At 42.2% G+C, this 24,362-nt stretch overlaps 1 protein-coding gene across 1 annotated transcript; it reads right to left on the reverse strand.

Annotated features, from left to right (window-relative positions):
* Positions 1 to 452: 452 nt before the first annotated feature.
* LOC112230405 (3-oxo-5-alpha-steroid 4-dehydrogenase 2) lies at positions 453 to 18,655 on the reverse strand. The gene is made up of 5 exons (XM_024396695.2): positions 18,228 to 18,655; positions 2,950 to 3,113; positions 2,268 to 2,369; positions 1,060 to 1,210; positions 453 to 862 (listed from the first exon to the last, which is right to left on the reverse strand). Exons 1-5 carry the CDS (start codon positions 18,503 to 18,505, stop codon positions 796 to 798), a joined length of 762 nt encoding a protein of 253 aa, XP_024252463.1. The 5' UTR covers positions 18,506 to 18,655; the 3' UTR covers positions 453 to 795.
* Between the last annotated feature and the right edge of the window lie 5,707 nt (positions 18,656 to 24,362).

Genomic DNA, 24,362 nt, shown 5'->3' on the forward strand with positions numbered 1-24,362 from the left:
AATCACTTTGTCATCACCTGTGAGTATTGTTTTTGGTTATGGTGTTTGATTGCTGGTGGGAAAAGGGGAAACCAAGACAAGTCGCCCATGGGCATACACTACCCGTAGGTGAACTTTGTTAAATACACTAGTTAGAACTGGGCGGACCACCCACTGTATTTTCGGTTAGCTGTTGTTAAAGTAGGCTAGTCTAGCTTAGGGGTGTTTTTGTATATTTATTGTTTCTTTCCTTGTGTCCAGCTCAGCCCCTTTTCCTGCTCCCCCCCATTACCGTGTGTTTTATTAATAAACCCTGAGTTTGACGGTATATTTCAGTTGTCGTGGTTCACACTTTTACTTTGTCACAATTATAATTTGCATGAGTTATGTTACGGGTCTCATTACCATCCCCCCTAGACTGTCGGGCCAAAAGGGATTCGTAACATGCACAATGAAGAAAAGGCAGTCAGTCGTCCCTTTCGAATGAAAAAAATGTTTTTCCTTTATTCCTTCAAGACCTACCCACCACCCCCTTTCTCTTCACCCTGAATTATTTATCCTTCATTGAGCTTTGACCATGCCGAATGCTGCCACATAATTCATTCCTCCAAGCATTTGGGAGTATGGTATTACAGATCTGTTGCTGCAGGTGTGAAATATGATCTAGCTCTGAATACAATGAGATGAGAGGAATATGTCTAGTTAATGAAAGCATTTCATTTCAGAGTTCCATAAATGCCAATATCATGGCTATGACTAATGATTTTAGCTAGGTCAGTCCATTTTTTTTTTTAAGGCTTCTCTGGTTTTCTGTTCTTATAATATGAAAGGTATCACAGCTTTCCTCGACTGGGGGTAGTCTTCAAACTTCTCTTGGTAGTACCTGAAAGAGATGAGAATGTCATATTGAAGAAATCCTACCATGCTTTTCCATTGTAAAATGTCAACACAAGACAGTCCATGGTTACTGCTTTGCTGAAAGACCTAAAGTTGTATCAATACCAGTGAACATGAGTGTATCAGTGTGAGTATGTGCATGAAGAGATTACGGAAGGCTCTTGAGGTTGGACCTGTCAGTACCTGTGGTGGTGGTAGGCCCGCGGTCCGATCGAGCACATAGTGAAAAGGGCAAAGGAGAATGTCGGCAGGGACCACGTTGCTAGGGCATACCCGCACCACTCCATAATCTCTCCAAAGAAGTTTGCTCCGGAGACATACTCAAACATTCCCCCTGGAGTAAAAAGGGTCAGACAGTTAATTCAGTAGTAATGAAGTAGGGTCTGTACACTCATACATTGAGAGTAGTTCAAAACAATTCAATCCCCGAGCTTTCAGACCTTACTTCATATCTACTACCTTTTTTGGACACAGCACCCCATGTCAAGGGATTGGATAGTTAATTCACCCAAAGGTGGGTGAAAACATCTGCTGTGCCGCAAGGTTCTGATAATAGTTGCAAGATGTTACTTTTTAACCTTTCTGTGAGGTAATGGCCCAGAAAACTGAAATGTTTGCTTCCTGTGTTTCTTGGCGAAACTGAATGCCGTGTGTACTTTGCTCACAATCTTCTATGACCCTGGTCATTACATTAGCACTTAAAGGCCCAATGCAGAAGTGTTTATATCAACATAACATTTTTAGTGGGTAACAATTAAGTACCTTACTGTAATAGATTTCTATTAAAATAGGCAAAAATAGCTTTTTAGTTACAACAAATCTTTCTCAAGCAATAATTTAGCCAGGACTGTCTGAGTGGGGAGGAGGAAACTAAAAACTAGCTGTTATTGGCAGAGAGGTTTGGAACTCTGTTATTTGTCTATTAACCAATTTACCACATGGTGATGTCACCATGAAAAGCCAAAACTCCTGCCCATGAAACCTGCTGAATAGAAGGTCTGTGTAGATTGTATTTTCAACCAGCAATTATCAGGAAATTGTTTTTTTCTCACACCTTTTAGTGTTAGTTTCATCAGCTGTTGTACAGTATGATATAAAACACAGGAAAACTGCACTGGGCCTTTAAATATATTTCGATCAGCACAGGCATAACCCTTACAAAGCAAAAGTAAGTAGAAATAAAAGCAAAAGATCACATTGACACCAGAATGTTCTGAATATGCTCTTGTTCTGTTTATCATCACATGGCTGTGCAGACAGTGACTAACTAAACAGTACCGAACATGGTTAGTTATTTGGCTAAAGATTGACGTTTTTGCTATTGTTTCACAAGACTGGAACAGTTGCCTGAAACACTGCCTGACATCTGTTAACCAGAGTTCATCTGGTACCTTTGGGAATCTTGTAAACAACTTCTCCGGGTTTTCTCAAATTTAGAAGAATGTGGTCACTGTGAATGTTGATGGCCATTCCCAGGAAAAATATCAGCAAACCTGAAAAGAAAACAGTACAGGCGCTTAATGCAAACCACATTCTAGTTCTATAAAAAAACAAATGTATGAGCTGTTTCATGCTGGCAGAAGCTTGTACAATGCAATCCCAAACTCAACAAATCATTATTTATATTCTTGTGGAAGAGTACTGTCAAACGTATCGTCCCATATCCTGCTGAGACCAAAAATGCATGTTGTGAAGCTGACCAATAGACACAGAACATTTGCAAGGAGGAAGCGAATGCCAACTTGTTTTGTCACAGTTCCAGGCTAAAAACCTCAAAGTTCTCTGGCCAGATTAGTCTCCCATACTGCACGACTGGTTTTCCTGTTGTGTTTCCTAACCAATTTTTTCAAATGTTTTTGATCTCAGACTTCATCTACAGTAGCTCTAGCAGTTATCAAATGTTACCCTTTTTAAAGGGTGAAATTACATTACTTTGGAAATAAATCTATAGCATTTATTTAAGGCTTCAACATAGGATACCAAATGTCTGTGAACATCATCCAGGCACTGTAATATTCAAAATAAGGGCTGGGAAAAGACTGAAATCATTTCCGCTGGTATCTCAGATCTTACCGGTGGACAGACGAATGTCGGTCTGCCACGCATCATCGTAGGTGGCACAGTGGAGCATGTAGTGGCCTTGGAGAAAACCGTTGACAGAGCAGAAGACTACCGCAGAGAAGACAATGTAGAGAGGGGAAGGGCGGCCTTTGGTCCGCAAGGAGTAGATGAATGTCCTTGCAAGAAAATAGACAAATATTGATTTAAAGAAATCAAGTCAAAGATGGGTCAATAAAGAGCTGCTGTGTACAAACAATGTGAGTACCTGGAAGCCATGCAGGGCCGTGTTTCTTAACGTAGATAGAAATAGATTGTGTAGAACAAACATTCCCCTGTAACAAGTAGAATAGGAGATCACGTCATTCATTCCATTTCTATTTTAGATTAGAATCTGTTTGTCACAGACCTTTAAAAAAAAAGGTAGGGGCGTGGATCAGAAAACCAGTCAGTATCTTGTGCGACCACCATGTTTCTCATGCAGCGCATGGAATTGATCAGGCTGTTGATTGTGGCCTGTGGAATGTTGTCCCACTCCTCTTCAATGGTTGTGCAAAGTTGCTGAATATTGGCCGTTGCTGGATATTTTGCGCCCCCCTCGGGTTTGTGCCGTGGCGGAGATCTTCATGGGCTATATATACTCAGCCTTGTCTCAGGGTAGTAAGTTGGTGGGTTGAAGATATCCCTCTAGTGGTGTGGGGGCTGTGCTTTGGCAAAGTGGGTGGGGTTACATCCTGCCTGGTTGGCCCTATCCAGGGCTATCGTCGGATGGGGCCACAGTGTCTCCCGACCCCTCCTGTCTCAGCCTCCAGTATTTATGCTGCAATAGTTTGTGTCGGGGGGATAGGGTCAGTCTTTTATATCTGGAATATTTCTCCTGTCTTATCCTGTATACATCTGGCCCTTCTTTGGACACTGTGCTAACAAACGCCATACAACACTCCTTCCCGTAGCCCCCAACTGCTTTTAAATGCTAGTAAAACTAAGTGTATGCTCTTCAACCGATTTAGCATCACTACTCTGGATGGTTCTGACCTAGAATATGTGGACAACTTCAAATACCTAGGTGTCTGGTGAGTCTGGAAGGAGAGTTTACAGTCTAACATTAAGCATTGGTCACCATAGAAACACCCACCCGTAGCTCCAGCACATATATTGCACTGGTCATCCCCAAAGCCAACACTTCCTTTGGCCGCCTTTCCTTCCAGTTCTCTGCTGCCAATGATTGGAACGAATGTCAAAAATCTCTGACGCTGGAGTCTTTTATTTCCCTCTCTAACTTTAAGCATAAACTGTCAGAGCAGCTTACCGATCACTGTACCTGTACACAGCCAATCTGTAAATAGCACACCCGACTACCTCATCCCCATATAATTACTTACCCTTTTGCTCTTTTGCACCTCAGTATCTCTACTTGCACATCATCATCTACACATCTATCTCTCCAGTATTAATGCTAAATTGTAATTATTTTCCCCTTTAGGGCCTATTTATTGCCTACCTCCCCACTCTTCTACATTTGCACACACTGTACATAGATTTTTCAATTTTTTATTTATTTTGTGTTATTGACTGTACCTTTTGTTTATGTGTAACTCTGTATTGTTGTTTTTGTCGCACTGCTTTGCTGTATCTTGGCCAGGTCGCAGTTGTAAATGAGAACTTGTCGCAACTAGCTTACCTGGTTAATTAAAGGTTAAATAAATGTAGAAAATCTGGTGTCCTGTGTGAAATTAAGTATGCTCCCTCTATTTTTCTCTCCCTCTTCTCTCTCCGGAGGACATGAGCCCTGGGACCATGCCTCAGGACTACCTGGCCTGATGATCTCCTTGCTGTCCCCAGTCCACCTGGCCGTGCTGCTGCTCCAGTTTCAACTGTTCTGCCTGCGGCTATGGAACCCTGACCTGTTCACCGCATGTGCTACCTTGTCCCGGACCTGCTGTTTTCGACTCTCTACCGCACCTGCTGTCTCTAACTCTGAATGCTCGGCTATGAAAAGCCAACTGACCTTTACTCTTGGGGTGCTGACCTGTTGCACCCTCTACAACCACTGTGATTATTATTATTTGACCCTGCTGGTCATCTATGAACGTTTGAACATCTTGTCCATGTACTGTTATAATCTCAACCCGGCACAGCCAGAAGAGGACTGGCCACCCATCATTCTTTTAAGATGGTTATACCATGGATCATTTGCTTTTGAATTTTACTACCACTTTACTACTATATCCCATAGAAACCCATTCACCAACACGTTCATAAAATACCTCCATACTTCCATTAATCTGTATGAGTTACCTTCAGACGAGTCTCATAACACTTGTGAGGGTCGTAAAGCCAAAATGGAGAACACATTCAAATCATTTTATTGGTCACATATACATGGTTAGGAAATGTTAATGAGAGTGTAGAGAAATGCTTGAGCTTCTAGTTCCGACAGTAATCTATCAATTCCACAACAACTACCTAATACACTCAAATCTAAAGGGATGGAATAAGAATATGCACATATACAGTGGGGCAAAAAAGTATTTAGTCAGCCACCAATTGTGCAAGTTCTCCCACTTAAAAAGATGAGAGAGGCCTGTAATTTTCATCAAAGGTACACTTCAACTATGACAGAAAAAATGAGAGAAAGAAATCCAGAAAATCACATTGTAGGATTTTTAATGAATTTATTTGCAAATTATGGTGGAAAATAAGTATTTGGTCACCTACAAACAAGCAAGATTTCTGTCTCTCATAGATCTGTAACTTCTTTAAGAGGCTCCTCTGTCCTCCACTCGTTACCTGTATTAATGGCACCTGTTTGAACTTGTTATCAGTATAAAAGACACCTGTCCACAACCTCAAACAGTCACACTCCAAACTCCACTATGGCCAAGACCAAAGAGCTGTCAAAGGACACCAGAAACAAAATTGTAGACCTGCACCAGGCTGGGAAGACTGAATCTGCAATAGGTAAGCAGCTTGGTTTGGAGAAATCATCTGTGGGAGCTATTATCAGGAAATGGAAGACATACAAGACCACTGATAATCTCCCTCGATCTGGGGCTCCACGCAAGGTCTCACCCCGTGGTGTCAAAATGATCACAAGAACGGTGAGCAAAAATCCCAGAACCACACGGGGGGACCTAGTGAATGACCTGCAGAGAGCTGGGACCAAAGTAACAAAGCCTACCATCAGTAACACACTACGCCGCCAGGGACTCAAATCCTGCAGTGCCAGACGTGTCCCCCTGCTTAAGCCAGTACATGTCCAGGCCCGTCTGAAGTTTGCTAGAGAGCATTTGGATGATCCAGAAGAAGATTGGGAGAATGTCATATGGTCAGATGAAACCAAAATATAACTTTTTGGTAAAAACTCAACTCGTCGTGTTTGGAGGACAAAGAATGCTAGTTGCATCCAAAGAACACCATACCTACTGTGAAGCATGGGGGTGGAAACATCATGCTCTGGGGCTGTTTTTCTGCAAAGGGACCAGGACGACTGATCCGTGTAAAGGAAAGAATGAATGGGGCCATGTATCGTGAGATTTTGAGTGAAAACCTCCTTCCATCAGCAAGGTCATTGAAGATGAAACGTGGCTGGGTCTTTCAGCATGACAATGATCCCAAACACACTGCCCGGGCAACGAAGGACTGGCTTCGTAAGAAGCATTTCGAGGTCCTGGAGTGGCCTAGCCAGTCTCCAGATCTCAAACCCATAGGAAATCTTTGGAGGGAGTTGAAAGTCCGTGTTGCCCAGCAACAGCCCCAAAGAAACCTTGTGAAGACTTACAGAAAACAAGGATATATAACAAAGTATTGAGATAAACGTTTGTTATTGACCAAATACCTATTTTCCACCATAATTTGCAAATAAATTAATAAAAAATCCAACCGTGTGATTTTTCTGGATTTTCTTTTTCTCATTTTGTCTGTCATAGTTGAAGTTTACCTATGATGAAAATTACAGGCCTCTCTCATCTTTTTAAGTGGGAGAACGTGCACAATTGGTGGCTGACTAAATACTTTTTTGCCCCACTGTAAATATATGGATGAGTGATGACCGAGCAGCATAGGCAAGATGCAATAGATGGTATAAAATACAGTATATACATATGAGATGAGGATGTAAGATATGTAAACATTAAAGTGGCGTTATTAAAGTGGCCAATGATTTCGAGTCTGTATATAGGCAGCAGCCTCTCTATGTTAGTGATGGCTGTTTAACAGTCTGATGGCCTTGATACACCTGTACTGACCTCGACTTCTGGATGGTAGCAGGGTAAACAAGCAGTGGCTTGGGTGGTTGATGTCCTTGATGATTTTTTTGGCCTTCCTGTGACATCGGGTGCTGTAGGTGTCCTGGAGGGCAGGTAGTTTGCCCCCGGTGATGCGTTGTGCAAACCGTACCACCCTCTGGAGAGCCTTGCGGTTGTGGGTGGTGCAGTTGCCGTACCAGGCGGTGATACAGCCTGCAATTGTGCATTTGTAAAAGTTTGTGAGGGTTTTAGGTGACAAGCCAAATTTCTTCAGCCTCCAGCCTCCTGGCACTGTTGTGCCTTCTTCACCACACTCTGTGTGGGTGGACCATTTCAGTTTGTCTGTGATGTGTACGCCAAGGAACTTAAAACTTTCCACCTTCTCCACTGCTGTCCCATCTGTGGATAGGGGGATTCTCCCTCTGCTGGTTCCTGAAGTCCATGATCATCTCCTTTGTTTTGTTGACATTGAGTGAGAGGTTGTTTTCTTGACACCACACTCTGAGTGCCCTCCCCTCGTCCCTGTAGGCTGTCTCGTCATTGTTGATAATCAAGCCCACTACTGTTGTGTTGTCTGCAAACTTGATGATTGAGTTGGAGCCCTGCATGGCCATGCAGTCATAGGTAAACAGTGGAGATGTTGTTTCCTAACTTCAGCACCTGGGGGTGGCCCGTCAGAAAGTCCAGGACCCAATTGCACAGTGCGGGGTTGAGACCCAGGGCTTCAAGCTTAATAATGAGCTTGGAGGATACTATGGAGTTGAATGCTGAGCTGTAGTCAATGAACAGCATTCTTACATAGGTATTCCCCTTGTCCAGATGGGATAGGGCAGTGTGATGGCGATTGCATTGTCTGTGGACCTATTGGGGTAGTATGCAAATTGAAGTGGGTCTAGGGTGGCAGGTAAGGTGGAAGTGATATGATCCTTGACTAGTCTCTCAAAGCACTTCATGATGACAGAAGTGAGTGCTACGGGGCGATAGTCATTTAGTTCAGTTATCTTTGCCTTCTTGGGTACAGGGACAATGGTGGCCATCTTGAAGCATGTGAGGACAGCAGACTGGGATAGGGAGCGATTTCAATATGTCCGTAAACAAACCAGCCAGCTGGTGTGTGCATGTTCTGAGGACGCAGCTAGGGATGCCGTCTTGGCCGGCAGCCTTGCCAGGGTTAACATGTTTAAATGTCTTACTCACGACGGCCACGGGGAAGGAGAGGGCCGCAGTCCTTGGTAGCGGTATCCTCAAAGCGGGCAAAGAAGGTGTTTAGTTTGTCTGGAAGCAAGACGTCGGTGTCCGTGATGTGGCTGGTTTTCTTTTTGTAGTCTGTGATTGCCTGTAGACCCTGCAACACACATCTCGTGTCTGGGCCATTGAATTGCGACTCCACTTTGTCCCTATACTGACATTTAGCATGTTTGATTGCCTTGAAGAGGAAATAACTACACTGTTTATATTCAGCCATATTCCCAGTCATTTTTCCATGGTTAAATGCGGTGGTTGGCCCTTTCAGTTTTGCACGAATGCCGCCATCGATCACCTGTTTCTGGTTAGGGTAGGTTTTAATAGTCACAGTGTGGTTATAACATCTCCAATGCTCTTCCTTATAAACTCACTCACCGAATAAGTGTATAAATCAATGTTATTCTCTGAGGCTGTCTGGAACATTTCCCAGTCTGCGTGATCAAAGCAATCTTGAAGCGTGGATTCCGATTGGTCAAACCAGCATTTAATAGTTCTTGTCACGGGCACATCCTGTTTGAGTTTCTGCTTATAGGATGGCAGTTTCAAAATGGAGTCGTGGTCGGATTTGCCGAAGGGAGGGCGGGGGAGGGCCTTATATTCATCACGGAAGTTAGAGTAGCAGTGATCCAGTGTATTGCCCGCACGAGTGCTACAGTCAATATGCTGGTAGAATTTAGCTAGCCTTGTTCTCAAATTTGCTTTGTTAAAATCCCCTGCTACAATAAATGCAGTCTCAGGATATATGGTTTCCAGTTTGCATAGTGTCCAGTGAAGTTCCTTGAGGGCTGTCGTGGTATCGGCTTGAGGGGGGATATACACGGCTGTGACAATCACAGATGAAAATTGGTGAGTAATATACCCGGAAGCGGTGGGTGGGCGACGTTGTTTTGTGTCGGCATCTGGGATTAGATCCAATGTCCTGGGTGGTGGTGCAAACAAAGTATCCGCTTCAGGGAAGTTGTATTCCTGGTCCTGATGTTGGTAAGTTGACGTTGCTCTGATATCCAATAATTCTTCCCGGCTGTAGGTAAGAACACTTAAGATTTTCTGGGCTAACAATGTAAGAAATAATACATTAAAAAACAAAATACTACATAGTTTCCTAAGGACTAGAAGCGAGGTGACCAGCTCTGTCAGCGCCATCTTGATCATGGGGTCATATTAGTTTGTATCCCAAATGGTTCAGACGCTACAGAAAAAAGTTGACATATCAGCGTTACCGAATTCAGACGAGTCTTGTGGGGGTCGTAGAGCAAAACCGTTCTGATGCTACAGATGTTTTCGTGAGGAGACCGATTTTCGGGATGTCTCCTGGTCTGACAAACAGCGCTGTAGCTCTGCCACTTTCCACCGCAGATGTGGAAGGGCGACATAGGCGGATGCGGTAGATTGTGACTGATTTTGATGGGGATTTTTTATGTTCATTAGCAATAAACTTGTATTAAACATTTATATAGGCCTAGACTACAGAATAGCATTATTACAGTATACATTTTGTATTGAACCAACAGGTGATTTGTGCATGCCCTAACAAGCAAGGAGTTCCATAGTGTAGGCATATGTAAACCTTTCTTTGCTAATAATGACATCACTGTGTCTTATAGGAAAAACTACTGAAAAGCAGGTCGGGGACTTTTCAATGTGGTTGCCAATGTTCAACTCTGAATTGATGTGGTTTCCACCTCGGCTGAAACAGGTCTGGTGCGAGTATCCAGGATGTGGCCTACTGAGGCAGGGTCACTCGAGACAGAGAGGGAAGGCTTTGACATTCTTGTCATTCAAACTGATTGCTGGTTGATAACAAGTGTGAAGCATCAGACTTCAGGAAGATTTTGAAGGATTAAATACAAATATATACAGTACCAGTCAAATGTTTTGACACACCTACTCATTCAAGGGTTTTTCTTTATTTGTACTATTTTTGACATTGTAGAATAATAGTAAAGACATCAAAACTATGAAATAACACAAATGGAATCATGTAGTAACCAAAAAAGTGTAAACCAATCAAAATATATTTTAGATTCTTCAAAGTAGCCACCCTTTGCCTTGAAGACAGCTTTGCACTCTCTTGGCATTCTCTCAACCAGCTTCACCTGGAATGCTTTTCCAACAGTCTTGAATGAGTTCCCACATATGTTGAGCACCTGTTGGCTGCTTTTCCTTCACTCTGCAATCCAACTCATCCCAAACCACCATTAAGTGTGCCTTGAATTCTAAATAATTCTAAATAATTGAATTCTAAATAAGCACCCCCACACCATCACACCTCCTCCTCCATGTTTCATGGTGGGAACCACAAATGCGGAGATCATCCATTCACCTACTCTGTGTCTCACAAAGACACGGAGGTTGGAACCAAAAATCTCAAATTTGGAATCATTAGACCAAAGGACAGATTTCCACCGGTCTAATGTCCATTGCTGGTGTTTCTTGGCTCAAGCAAGTCTCTTCTTCTTATTGGTGTCGTTTTAGTAGTGGTTTCTTTGCAGCAATTCGACCATGAAGGCCTGCTTCACACAGTCTCCTCAGAACAGTTGATGTTGAGATGTGTCTGTTCCTTGAACTCTGTGAAGCATTTATTTGGGCGGCAATCTGAGGTGCAGTTAACTCTAATGAACTTATCCTCTGCAGCAGATGTAACTCTGGGTCTTCCTTTCCTGTGGCGGTCCTCATGAGAGCCAGTTTCATCATAGCGCTTGATGGTTTATGCAACTGCACTTGAAGAAAGTTCTTGAAATTTTCCACATTGACTGACCTTCATGTCTTAAAGTAATGATGGACTGTTGTTTCTCTTTGCTTATTTGAGCTGTTCTTGCCGTAATATGGACTTGGTATTTTACCAAATAGGGCTATCTTCTTTACTTCTTTCTTTATCTTTACCACCAATACCAGAACTGATTGGCTAAAACGTATTAAAACCTCTATAGGATCAGTGTCCCCCCCCCCCACGGGACAGTTGAGCTAACGTAGGCTAATGTGATTAGCATGAGGTTGTAAGTAACAAAAAATATTCCCAGGACATAGACATATTTGATATGGGCAGAAAGCTTACAGAAATCTAACTGCACTGTCCAATTTACAGTAGCTAATACCATGCGCACAATTATTAACTTCAAAATGTATTAATAAATCAATTAGGCACATTTTGGGCAGTCTGCACACCTGTTAATTGAAATGCATTTCAGGTGACTATCTCATAAAGCTGGTTGAGAGAAAAGCTGTCATCAAGGCAAAGGGTGACTACTTTGAAGAATCTCAAATATAAAATATATTTTGATTTGTTTAACACTTTCACAATAACACGTGTTATTTCATGGTTTTGATGTCTTCACTATTATTTTACAATGTAGAAAATAAAGAAAAACCCTGGAATGAGAAGGTGTGTTCAAACTATTGACTGGTAGTGAATATATATTTTGTTTTGAAGTTAAAAATATACTGGCCCAAGCGGGCCATATGAAAGGTTCATTAAGTGGCCCGATTAGCGGGGAGCCCTGAATGTCGAACCCTGCAGTCTTAGCTGATCCACTTCCTGTACACCATGTCATGTGCCAAAGAAAAAACGGCACCTGCTGAAGAAAACAGATTTTGGACCCAGTCATCCCTCTCGCTTCGCCTCTTCCTCTCTTGTGTAACTCAGAAATGTCAGAATTACTATAGCTCCTGTAAATTCCGGATCTCTATGGCGTGATGCATCATTCAGCCAAGTTTTGTCAAATTGGGCCAGTGCTGTCTGAGATATAGCGTGTGACTAAGGGATAGATGGATGGGATGTTCTAAGTCCGCAAAAATGCTTAAACAACATGAGGAGACCACTTTTGAGGTCTGGGAAAAATAACAGAAATGTAGATTCTTGAGTAGTTACCCTATAATTAAACTGTGCAGCCACCTAGCAATCACTGTTGTTTGGTTAGCTGTGTGTCTGTAGTGCACATGAGATGAAGTTTGCAAAACAAATGTCCACTGGATTGATGCAAATAATCATAATACCATTCTACTAGGTCGGCGTAGTCTACTTTGTAGCTAGTTAACATTTAATTGAGAATGTTTTTGGGGAAGCCTTTTCATCTACCAGAAGACGGTTAGGCCTGTCATTGGCATCGCTATATTTTTCCTGTGCCTTAATTGTTTGAAAGCTGAACGTTTTACTTCATATTATGAGGCGTCCTTACCATGCTTCAAAGTAGCCTATAGCCAAAATCCCAACATAGAAACGTGGCGGCAATTATTTTATAAATAATTCTTCATGCTCTCTCCTGTTCTGTTTTCAAAGCAACTATCATTGTCTAGTCATATTAGCAACAGATATTTCTATCTCTATAGGGTAGTTGGGGGTAACTAGTCCCCCCCTGTAATTCACATTAAAACCACAAGATGTCACCAAATTATTTCCCCAAAACCTTCAATGGCGGCCACTGCTTTTGCTCAAACAAAAATGTCCTCTCCTCATAACTTTTGGAGATTTGTTAACAAAACAATTTTGGGGTAAGTTGATTTTTTTTTGTTAAAGTTGTAGCTGTTTTAATAAAGTTAGATCTATAGATGTATTTTTTTTATATACAAGTAGGAAACCCTTAAGAAAAATAATCCACCTATTTAGAGAAAAATGTAGATTAGTAATATGGTGGATGAGTGTGTTGCCCCCCCCGACCCCACCACCACTAGGGTCTATCTACTCCTTTATGGTTATGAATGCCGGTGATCATAAGCTGCTAGCTAGCAACCTTACTACAAGATCGTCTGAGGTAGTATACATTAAAAAATATAGAACTTGATTGCAATTGGAAATGTTTTCACGAATAGCTTTACAGTTCATCTTACTTTATAGCCTTTTAGCTATTTTACACAGCATTTTATGTCATATGGCTTGATATCTAGCTATGTTTTTAAGAGAGAGCTTTTAAATGAACACCTCTCCCCCTGCATGTTAATAATAATACTTTGAGTCAGGTGGTTTGAAAGAAACTGTCTTGTCTTATGGTACACAGTGCTGTGTGTGGTAGTTAGGGTTAGGGGCCATATGTTAGGGAGGGTTTTGGGTAAGGGTTAGGGTTAGGAGCCATTTGTTAGAATAGAGGTCAGTTCCTAATATGATTCATGTTTTTATTTTCAGATGAGAACATACAAGAAGAAAACAGACTGTTGAATCTATGGCTCTGAGGTGATACAGCATGCCCTGAAGGCAATAGAAAATGGGAAGACCTTAACGGGGGCTGCCAGGGTGTTCAACATTCCACCAAGAACCCTACAGCACCACAGAGGAAAGGAGGTGAAAAACCCAGGCTTCAGCCAAATGGGTGGGGCGCCAGTCTTCTCTTCCACATACAGTTGAAGTCGTTTTTCAACCACTCCACAAATTTCTTGTAAACAAACTAGAGTTTTGGCAAGTCGGTTAGGACATCTACTTTGTGCATGACACAAGTAATTTTTCCAACAATTGTTTACAGACAGATTATTTCACTTATAACACTGTATCCAGTGGGTCAGAAGTTTACATACACTAAGTTGACTGTGCCTTTAAACAGCTTGGAAAATTCCAGAAAATGATGTCATGGCTTTAGAAGCTTCTGATAAGCTAATTGACATCATTTCAGTCAATTGGAGGTGTACCTGTGGATGTATTTCAAGGCCTACCTTCAAACTCAGTGCCTCTTTGCTTGACATCATGGAAAAATCCAAAGAAATCAGCCAAGACCTCAGAAAAAAATTGTAGACCTCCACAAGTCTGGTTCAGCATTGGGAGCAATTTCCAAACGCCTGAAGGTACCACATTCATCTGTACAAACAATAGTAAGCAAGTATAAACACCATGGGACTACGCAGCCGTCATACCACTCAGGAAGTAGACGCATTCTGTTTCCTAGAGATGAAGATACTTTGGTGCGAAAAGTGCAAATCAATCCCAGAACAACAGCAAAGGACGTTGTGAAGATTCTGGGGGAAAAAGGTACAAAAGTATCTATATCCACAGTAAAACGAGTCCTATATTGACATAACCTGAAAGGCTGATCAGCAAGGAAGAAGCCACTGCTCCAAAACCACCATAAAAAAGCCAGACTATGGTTTGCAACTGCACATGGAGAAATGTCCTCTATTCTGATGAAACAAAAATAGAACTGTTTGGCCATAATGACCATTGTTATGTTTGGAGGAAAACGTGGGAGGCTTGCAAGCCAAAGAACACCATCCCAACCGTGAAGCACGGGGGTGGCAGCATCATGTTGTGGGGGGGCTTTGCTGCAGGAGGGACTGGTGCACTTCACAAAATAGATGGCATCATGAGGAATGAAAACTATGTATATATATATTGAAGCAAAATCTCAACACATCAGTCAGGAAGTTAAAGCTGGGTCGCAAATGGATCTTCCAAATGGACAATGACCCCCAAACATACTTCCAATGTTGTAGCAAAATGGCTTAAGGACAACAAAGTCAAGGTATTGGAGTGGCCATCACAAAACCCTGACCTCAATCCCATAGAAAATTTGTGGGCAGAACTGAAATAGTGTTTGTGAGCAAGGAGGCCTAGAAACCTGACTCAGTTACACCAGCTCTGTCAGGAGGAATGGGCCGAAATTCACCCAACTTATTGTGGGAAGCTAGTGGAAGGCTACCCGAAACGTTTGACCCAAGTTAAACAATTTATAGGCAATGCTACCAAATACTAATTGAGTGTATGTAAACTTCTGACCCACTGGGAATGTGATGAAAGAAATAAAAGCTGAAATAAATCATTCTCTCTACTATTATTCTGACATTTCACATTCTTAAAATAAAGTGGTTATCCTAACTGACCTGAAACAGGGGATTTTTACAAGGATTAAATGTCAGGAATTGTGAAAAACTGAGTTTAAATGTATTTGGCTAAGGTGTATGTAAACTTCCGATTTCAACTGTATGAAAGTGACCTTGTCAACCACATTCAACAAATGGAAAGATCCCTATTTGGCATAACATCATGGGACATGAGAAGACTCGCCTTCAATCTGGCAGAAAGGATGGGAATCAACCACAGGTTCAACAAAGGAAAGGGGTATGCAGGGGTGGCTTGGTTCAGTGGCTTCATGAAGCGCAACTCTAAACTGTCAGTTCAAGTATCGCAAGCAACCAGTCTTGCGAGGGCCGTGGGCTTTAATAAGCTTAAGGTTGACCAGTTATCTAAGGTCTACACGGACGTTTTAAACAGCGTCAGGGAGGTCGGGGGCCAATGAACATTTGGAACATGGATGAGACGGGAATAAAAAACATCCAGAAACCGTTGCCTGTGGTTGCCATGAAGGGAGCCAAACAGGTTGCACGGATGACTAGTGCAGAGGGGCTTCACAGTCATAGTAATTTGTGCTATCAGTGCAGCAAGGCAGTACATACCGCCCCTCTTCATCTTCCCCCGGAAGAGGATGAACCAACAACTGCTGGTTGGAAGGGTGAGTTACTCAGGCTGGGTCGACAGTTCCATCTTCACCACTTTGCCCACAGTGTTGGTTGCACCCCTGAGCAACCCCACATCCTCATCCTCGATGGGTTATAGAGGAGCCTGAGCCCATTGTCGGAAAGAAAAAGTAATCTAAATTAACAAAAAGTAGCAGAAGCAGCATTTACTTGGTAGAAAGTGTTTATTGTACTAACATCGATGTATTGTCTTTCTCATATATTTTCGTTGCAAAGAATCCATTCAACCACAGTGCTCCACCGCCACCACTGCCACCTCTACCTCCAACGCCACCAGCTCTAACGCCAAAACCTCTAACTCCACCACATCTTTCTCAACCACAACCTCCACCCTGAAGCCTACCCTTGCTCCAAATGTTGGTGTAAAAAAAAGTCGGCACTCATTTTAGGGAATATATATTTGCATATAGTGATTATGTCTTTATTGTACCAATAGCCATGTGTTCTTGTTGTTTGTTTGTTTGTTTTTACTTAAACCAAAAGCTGCAGCAGTTCTATTGGATTGGTCCCAGAGGCTCCTACAGGCGAGGCCGAGGTAGGCAGTGTCATGATGTTGCCCTCTTTGGGTACAAGGTTTAAGTAGAGACCATGCATTTCTCGTGCTGAATTTTTAACCATACCACATGGTTAAACTCTTAGACTATATAACCGACAGAATAAGAGTTATTGTTATAAAATGTTATATTCCAATGTTATTTCATGTTTTTAGTTATATTCCATTCCAATATTATATTCGAATGATTTTTTTTTTTATGAATTAAAAACAACTATTGAAAATCTTTTGCTCCTGAATGTCATTTTAAAGAATGCGGGGATTTAAATGTGTCCATTATTCTAATAATATTTAGTGCAATTGTACATAACGGATTGTAAGGAAAAGGAACAACAAAGAAAATTAATGTGCAGGTGAGTTAAAAAGAGGGTCTTTACATCACATCTCCTCATAGGGCAGATATTAAAAGTGACGTGAAACACCATTTCCACCTATATTTTATTAAAATAATTAAAACTACTAGACTTAGCTTTTAACTATTACTAAATCATTTCTAAATAAAACTGATTGAATGGATTTTAACACACTTGTGTGAAACACTATGCCGAAAAACATTTCATGAAATAAAATTTAAAAAGTCAACTGTAGCCATCTATTTACCTTCATAGTTATTCGCCTATCCATGACCATCATCCACATTCCAATTTTTTCCCAAACATTGCTTTTCTTGTGTCAGCATTTAGACACTGTTCTTAGGTCGGGCTAGTTACCCCGTTACCCTACAGACTGCCGATAGGTACTTATCACAGCAGGAGACAATTCCTTCTCTTGCTAGAAACAAAATACGCAATGTGCGCATAGACATGTAGACAATACTTGCTACAAAGTTACAGAAAGCTACTCGGCTACGCCTAGTCCCGCAATCCATTATTTCCAATATAATGCACAGAACGTCGGCGTTTACCCCTTACGTGTACCCACTTTTTGTGGGCATTGCATATACTCACTTTTTATCACTATGCGTATCAAAGTGTAGTGTAGCGGAGGCATACGCCATATCAATTAGTAAGGCTGGTAGAACAGAAACTATTATTTCTTCACATTTTAAGCGCAGCATTGTGCACACGGCAGTAGGCCTACGCGCGAATGTTCCAAAATGCAATTTGTGGGAAAACACCATTCTAAAATGTGCACCACACATTAGAGCGGTTTCATATCTGGATGATCGTGCAAATCGTCGAGGTTTCATTTTCAAAATATCACAATTCAGAAAAGTGGTGTACATTGAATGCATCAGTTTACCAACCAAATTAGTAATGTTCTGTTTAATGTGATTCATCCCATTATTAGGACATCATGATGGATGGCTTCTTAATGAATTAGTGTCCATGCTGAGTGATGATGAGAAAATTGTTCCACTGAAAATTGTGCAAAAACATTTCCTTGAAGTACAGTGCAAAGGATGGTAAGAGATTGATGTTTTTTTCTGTCTTTACATCATACATTTTAAAGAGAGAAATCGGAGTCTAAGCCTCACTCTTTTACCAATGTCCCTCCAGTATTCACTCAAAATAGGGAATAGGGGACTCTTTTCATTGAATGGCCTGCATTGGTATTGCATACATGCAGATCAACTGTGTAGGAGGCAAAGATGTATGCTCAACACTTTTTAAGTGAAATAACTGCTGTTGCACGAAAAAAGTTGGCCATGTTTTTCAGTTGATTTATGAGTTAAAGATCTGAGACTCCATTGAAAGTTGGTATGTGGACATAGTCTCGTCCCACCATCACAGATCTAATTCTGTCTAGACAGACAATACTAACAGATTGGGGACCAGGCTAATGTGGACACGTACCTTTGGAAGTAGTGCAGACAGAAGGTCCAGAGAAGCAGGTCTTTGCCCAGGCTGGGCTGTGTGTCAGTGGATAGCAGAAGGAGCATGGGCACGAGGAAAGAAGGTAGTTCCTGGAGGAACCAGGCCAGCTTGGCAGGGCAGGTCCTCCCTGGGGTCCCATCCGAGGTCACGTAGCGTCCGTACGGGGTCTGGGTCCTGGTCTGCTGAAAGAGATACGCCACCCCACTGATGATGAACCCCCAGCTGAGGTAGTGGATCACATTCTCCTTACACTCCATTATTATCCCCCTCTCCTTTTCTCCTTTTTTCTCCTTCTCTTTCTTCAGGTCCTTGGGTCCAGCAAAGTTTCCACGGTCTCCACGCTTTGTCAAGACCGAGTAGCCACCATCTGTGTTTGCTGGTGTGAGACGTGTGTGAATGGGAGAGGCACACTTACTACTCCCAACTCCTCCCCTTTAAAACAATGGGAGTCTCGCATGTTTTAGTCACTGTTGAAATCTGATATTTAAAAAAATAACTTAATGAGTGATTATGTAATTTTTAGTTGTAATTATTTTTTAGTAAAGGTTAACTTCCACTTACAATTGCAGAACGAATAGACCTAGACAAAATCATTAACAACATTGTCCTCCAGTCTTTGCCTACCACATGTACCACTATGCTGATGTTTTTCATGTCATGTGAAAATTATGAGTGATCAGAGTTGGCCCTTGGCCATTCAATCTCCTCAAGAATGTATAAAGTTTTCCATGAGGCACGCTGTCAGGAAAGGGGTCAATTGTTTAAAAAGGAGCTTGGCAGTCGACCACTGTCAGTGACATTGTACTGTGAGAGAAGAGCAGGGTTTGGTACTAACACATAACAGGGATTACATAATCAGATAAAAAAATAAAGCTATTAATTGGACAAAATTCATTTAAATAAATGGTTTTAATCGGATTACATTTACATTCTTAAAAACAGCTGATTACATTTTAGATTACTGAATCTAATATCAAGATGTAAGTGTTTGTCTCAAATACACTAAAATGGCAGGTTTTCTGAAAGCTGTGCTAAGCCACACAGCCCGGGAATTTTATATTTTTTCTGCTGTTGTAATCTATTTGAAATCTAAAAAAAAGTCAAATTTGCTCTCCTTGGTTTGCTTTCCACAGAAACTATTTTTAAGCCAAAAACATCAGATCCCCACTTACGGAGAACTGAATCATCCCACTTTCATCATGATCTTTGTGAAAAAAAGGACAGGAGTCCACACAGCTCCATCCAGTCCACTGCTCATGCACTGGGATGACACACGTGACAAATCAAATCAAATTGTATTTGTCACATGTGCCGAATACAACAGGTTACCTTACAGTGAAATGCTTACTTACCAGCCCTTAACCAACAATGCAGTTCAAGAAAGAGTTAAGAAAATAGTTACAAAAGAAACGAAAGTAAAAAAGAAAAAGAAAAGTAACAATACAATAACAATAACGAGGCTATATACTGGGGACACCGTTACCGAGTCAATGTGCGAGGGTACAGTTTAGTCGAGGTAATTTGTACATTTAGGTAAAGTGACTATGCATAGATAATAGACAGCGCGTAGCAGCAGTGTAAAAATAAATGGAGGGGGGTGAGTGGGGGGTGTCAATGTAACTAGTCTGGGTGGCCATTTGATTAATTGTTCAGCAGTCTTATGGCTTAGGTGTAGAAGTTGTTAAAGAGCCTTTTGGTCCTAGACTTGGCGCTCCGGTACCGCTTGCCGTGCGGTAGCAGAGAGAACAGTCTATGACTTGGGTGACTGGAGTTTTGGCAGTTTTTTTGGGCCTTCCTCTGACACAGGCTAGTATATAGGTCCTGGATGTCAGGAAGCTTGGCCCCAGCGATGTATAGGGCTGTATGCACTACCCTCTGTAGCGCCTTACGGTCAGATGCTGAGCAGTTGCCATACCATGCGGTGACGAAACCGGTCAGGATGCTCTCGATGGTGCAGCTGTATAACTTTTTGAGGATCTGGGGACCCATGCCATATCTTTTCATTCTCCTGAGGGGGAAAAGGTGTTGTCGTGCCCTCTTCACGATTCTCTTGGTGTGTTTGGACCATTCCTTGGTGACGTGGACACCAAGGAACTTGAAACTCTCGACTTAGCTTACTCAGCTGAATCTCTAGTTTCCATGAGAATGTGTACACTAAAACCCCCCCCCGGTCTTTGCAGTCCAATATACACATGTTTTTGCAATTGTATTTGCACAATTGACCATCCAAATCATGAAATAATCAGATATCTCTTGGATCCGTTGCGTCTTTGTTGTCTTTATCATTCCAGACTGTTATCTTATAGGGTGGGTCAGACGTTCAAATGACCTTTTCCTCTTTTACTGGCCACAATTTACTTGGCAGCTCGGTGTAAAAGGCCTATCATTGCGCAATCAAATAATGAGGTTTGGGAATGCTTTTCCTGGAACTTGACAGTGAAGTTGACCTTTCAGCCATGATGCTATTTCATCAAGAAGATGTAGCAGACAGTTAAGCCAGTACTTGCCCAAAGATACTGGGGGAGCTGGGAGAGCAGAGTTGGAGAGGAAACTGATTGTCTGCAGCATAAACTGAGGAGGCAGGTGCTGTCTAACCAATTGAGTAATCCACTATTTTTGAGTAATCCAATAGATTTTGTTACTAATTACTTTTATTGTCATGTTATCTGTCATTAGTAACAGATTGCATTTGTCAAGTAATCTGCCCAGCCCTGGAAAAGTCACATTCAAACGTACCAATGTGCATATACAACTTATTTATCCTAATATTTAAACATGATTGTTTTTACTTTAGTATTTTAAGTCGTTCCACATTTCTTACAAGTTTTAATTGATTTCAATGTTTCAAAGTTTCTTGAACTTCTTTCAATTTTTTTTGTGTCAGTGCCCCAGAGTTCCATACACCCCCCCCCACACACACATACACACACACTTATCTACACACCATACTCCACACTTTTAAGGATATTTCGTTTTTGTGAAAAATATATATAAAAAATACAAAACTGAAATATCATAATTGGATAAGTCTCCACCCCCCTGAGTTAATACTTGGTAGAAGCACCTTTGGCAGAAATTACAGCTGCGAGTCTGTTGGGATAGGTCTCCACCAACTTTACACACCTAGATTTGGCTATATTTGACCATTCTTCTTTACAAAACTGTTCAAGCTCTGTCAAGTTCCTTGCGGAGCGTTGATTGGATTTATGTCGGGACTCTGACAGGGCCACTCAAGGACATTTACCTTTTTATTCCTTAGCCACGCCACTGTAGCTTTGGTTGTGTACTTCAGGTTGTTGTCATGCTGATAGGTGAACTTCCATCCCAGGATCAGCTTTCTTGCAGAGGGCAGCAGGTTTTCCTCAAAGACTTTTCTGTACATTGCTCCATTTATTTTCCATTCTATCCTGGGGTCTTATTTATAAAGGTTGTGTCCATTTTAAAGTAATTAAATATCAATTTCTGAAAAGACTGTGCACTCACAAAAACATTGAGATTTATAAACTTGGCACACGCTATACATATGCATGTTTCCACTATAACTCAGACCTGTCATAAAACTGCGCGCATAAACGAGCATTATGGCTCCCATTCACCTTTTCTGGTGACAATAACACCCTTATTTGCTTTATACTTGGTAGTATTGGAATTAGGCCAACACAGTATCTAAAGTAAATAGCAATTGCGAACTTGATCAAGTGTATTTTGCGGTGCCGAAATAATATGTTCTATTGCAGTGACATTTGCTGTATCTGAAAGACAAAAACAATAGCAAATTGTTGTGGACCTGTAAACCGATCGTTTGAATTCAATAATGTTTTGCATTAACTTTTTCTCAAACCTAAATATGCTGCACTGCCCGCGAATTCTGAAACATTATCATCTCTGATTTTGTTTCTTCTATACAGTTTGCCTACTTACAGTGATAGCTGTAATGGGTGTAAGATGGCACAGTGATGCCATCTGTTGGTAAATGTTCATTACTGCAACTCTTGTGTTTTACCGGGTTGCTTGAGATACCTGGATGTGTTGTCATGTACTGAACAAGACTGGTTACTCGCATCAATGCCTCTGTCTCGTCATTTAACATTCAAACATGGTGTCAGAGTCGGATAACTAACCATGCTTTCCGCAGTTTAGAGTCACCTGCTCTGGTTTACAAACAAATGCTTATTTGTGTAAAATTTCGCACGGAATTGGCCTTAAGCTAGAGTGAGTTTGCTAGTTAGCTTCAGTGTTGTTAGCACCGGTTAGACATGGCAGCGAACATTCCCCCTCCCGCCGTTATGAAGCTCAGCGGGGATTGGAGCACAAACTGGGATACGTTTAGAGGTGAATAGGAGGACTATGCGCTAGCAACGGGACTTCTGGAAAAGGAAGATGAGGTAGTGGCTGCCACTTTAAGGACTATAATGGGAACTGAATGCCGACACGTATACAAACACAACCTGAACCTAACAGCAGCTCAGCAAGGTAACACTATAGCTATTCTTGATGCTCTTGAACATTACTTTACGCCAGCAAAGAACGTCATCTACGAGCGTTATGTTTTCGGTCGTTGCAAACAGGAGGATGGGGAGTCCATTGACAGCTTTGTCACTAGGTTAAGGGAAAAGGCAGCTACATGTGACTATGGTGCTTTAAGAGATGAACTGATCAGAGATACGATTGTGCTTGGCATAACTGATGAGGGCACCCGCAGACGTTTGCTGAGAGAACGTGACCTGACGCTGGCCTTGGCAGTGGAGACATGCCGTGCAGCAGAGCTTACTGATATACGGATGAGGTCCATGGAGCTAGAAAGGCAACATATGGACAATGTCAATGCTACATTCAGGCAGCCAGTAAAGAAATTCCCCTTTGCCACAGCTAATGCTAATACTACAGCCAACTCTGCAGTAGACAACCCCAATACATGCCGATATTGTGGCATTTCTCATGGACGAGGAAAAGAACACTGCCCAGCCTATGGAAAAATATGCAAATCCTGTGGTACAGCTAATCACTTCGCAAGGGTCTGCATGAAAAGCAAGAGAAAGGAGGGTAAAGTGCACTCCATGGAAACAAACACAGATGAAGGGAACGACAGCACAGAGGATGTACATGCTAGCGAGTGCATAGGGGCAGTGAGGGGAAAAGGACAAAAGTGGTTTGTCACTCTGCTACTTAATAATAAACCACAGCAATGCCAGCTAGATTCAGGGGCCACATGCAACGTTATGAGCCTTAAAGACAAAAGGAGGCTTGCGCCCAGAGACAAACTCACACAGAGTAGCACCAAGCTGAAACTGTATTCAGGCCAGTTCATGACCTCTTTAGGCCTGTTTGTGACAGAGTGTGTTTTACGTGGCCAGAAATACACCCTTGAGTTTGAAATAGTTGAGGCTAGTCAATAGCCATTACTGTCAGGTTCTACATGCGAGCGCCTTGGACTTATTAACTTCACCATCCCAGCTGATCTTAACATTATAGACAAAGTCCAGGCTGGGCCCCTGAGCAAGGAGACACTCCTAAGCAAGTACCATGATGTCTTCAACGCACCGGTCGAGTCAGTTCCTGGGGAAGTCCACTTTGAGTTGGACGCAGCAATCCAGCCTGTTCAGTGTGCACCCCGCAATGTACCAGTGGCCATGAAAGCAGCTACGAAGGCTCAGCTTGACAAATACGAAGCAGATGGCCACATCATATCCGTCACCGAGCCTACGGACTGGATAAGTAATATGGTTATCGTCAAGAAACCAGACAAGCTACGGATATGCATTGATCCTAAACACCTCAACCGGGCTCTGCGACGTTCACATTACATTATGCCCACGTTGGAGGATGTTCTTTACAAGCTCCCAAAGGCCATAGTCTTCACGCTCGTGGATGCCAGAGATGCCTTCCTGCAGTGCAAGCTCGACGAGCCCAGCAGCAACATGACCACCTTTTGGACACCCTGGGGCAGGAAGAGGTGGTTGAAGCTTCCGTTTGGTGTCTCCGTGGCTCCAGAGGTGTATCAGCGGAAACAGCATGAGCTGTTGATGGGACTCAGTGGCGTGGAACCCATAGCAGATGACATTCTCGTAGTGGGCTGTGGGGACAGTGATGAGGAGGCAGAATGTGACCATGACG

The sequence above is a fragment of the Oncorhynchus tshawytscha genome, linkage group LG32 (genome assembly GCF_018296145.1).
Source record: "Oncorhynchus tshawytscha isolate Ot180627B linkage group LG32, Otsh_v2.0, whole genome shotgun sequence".
Classification (NCBI taxonomy): domain Eukaryota; kingdom Metazoa; phylum Chordata; class Actinopteri; order Salmoniformes; family Salmonidae; genus Oncorhynchus; species Oncorhynchus tshawytscha.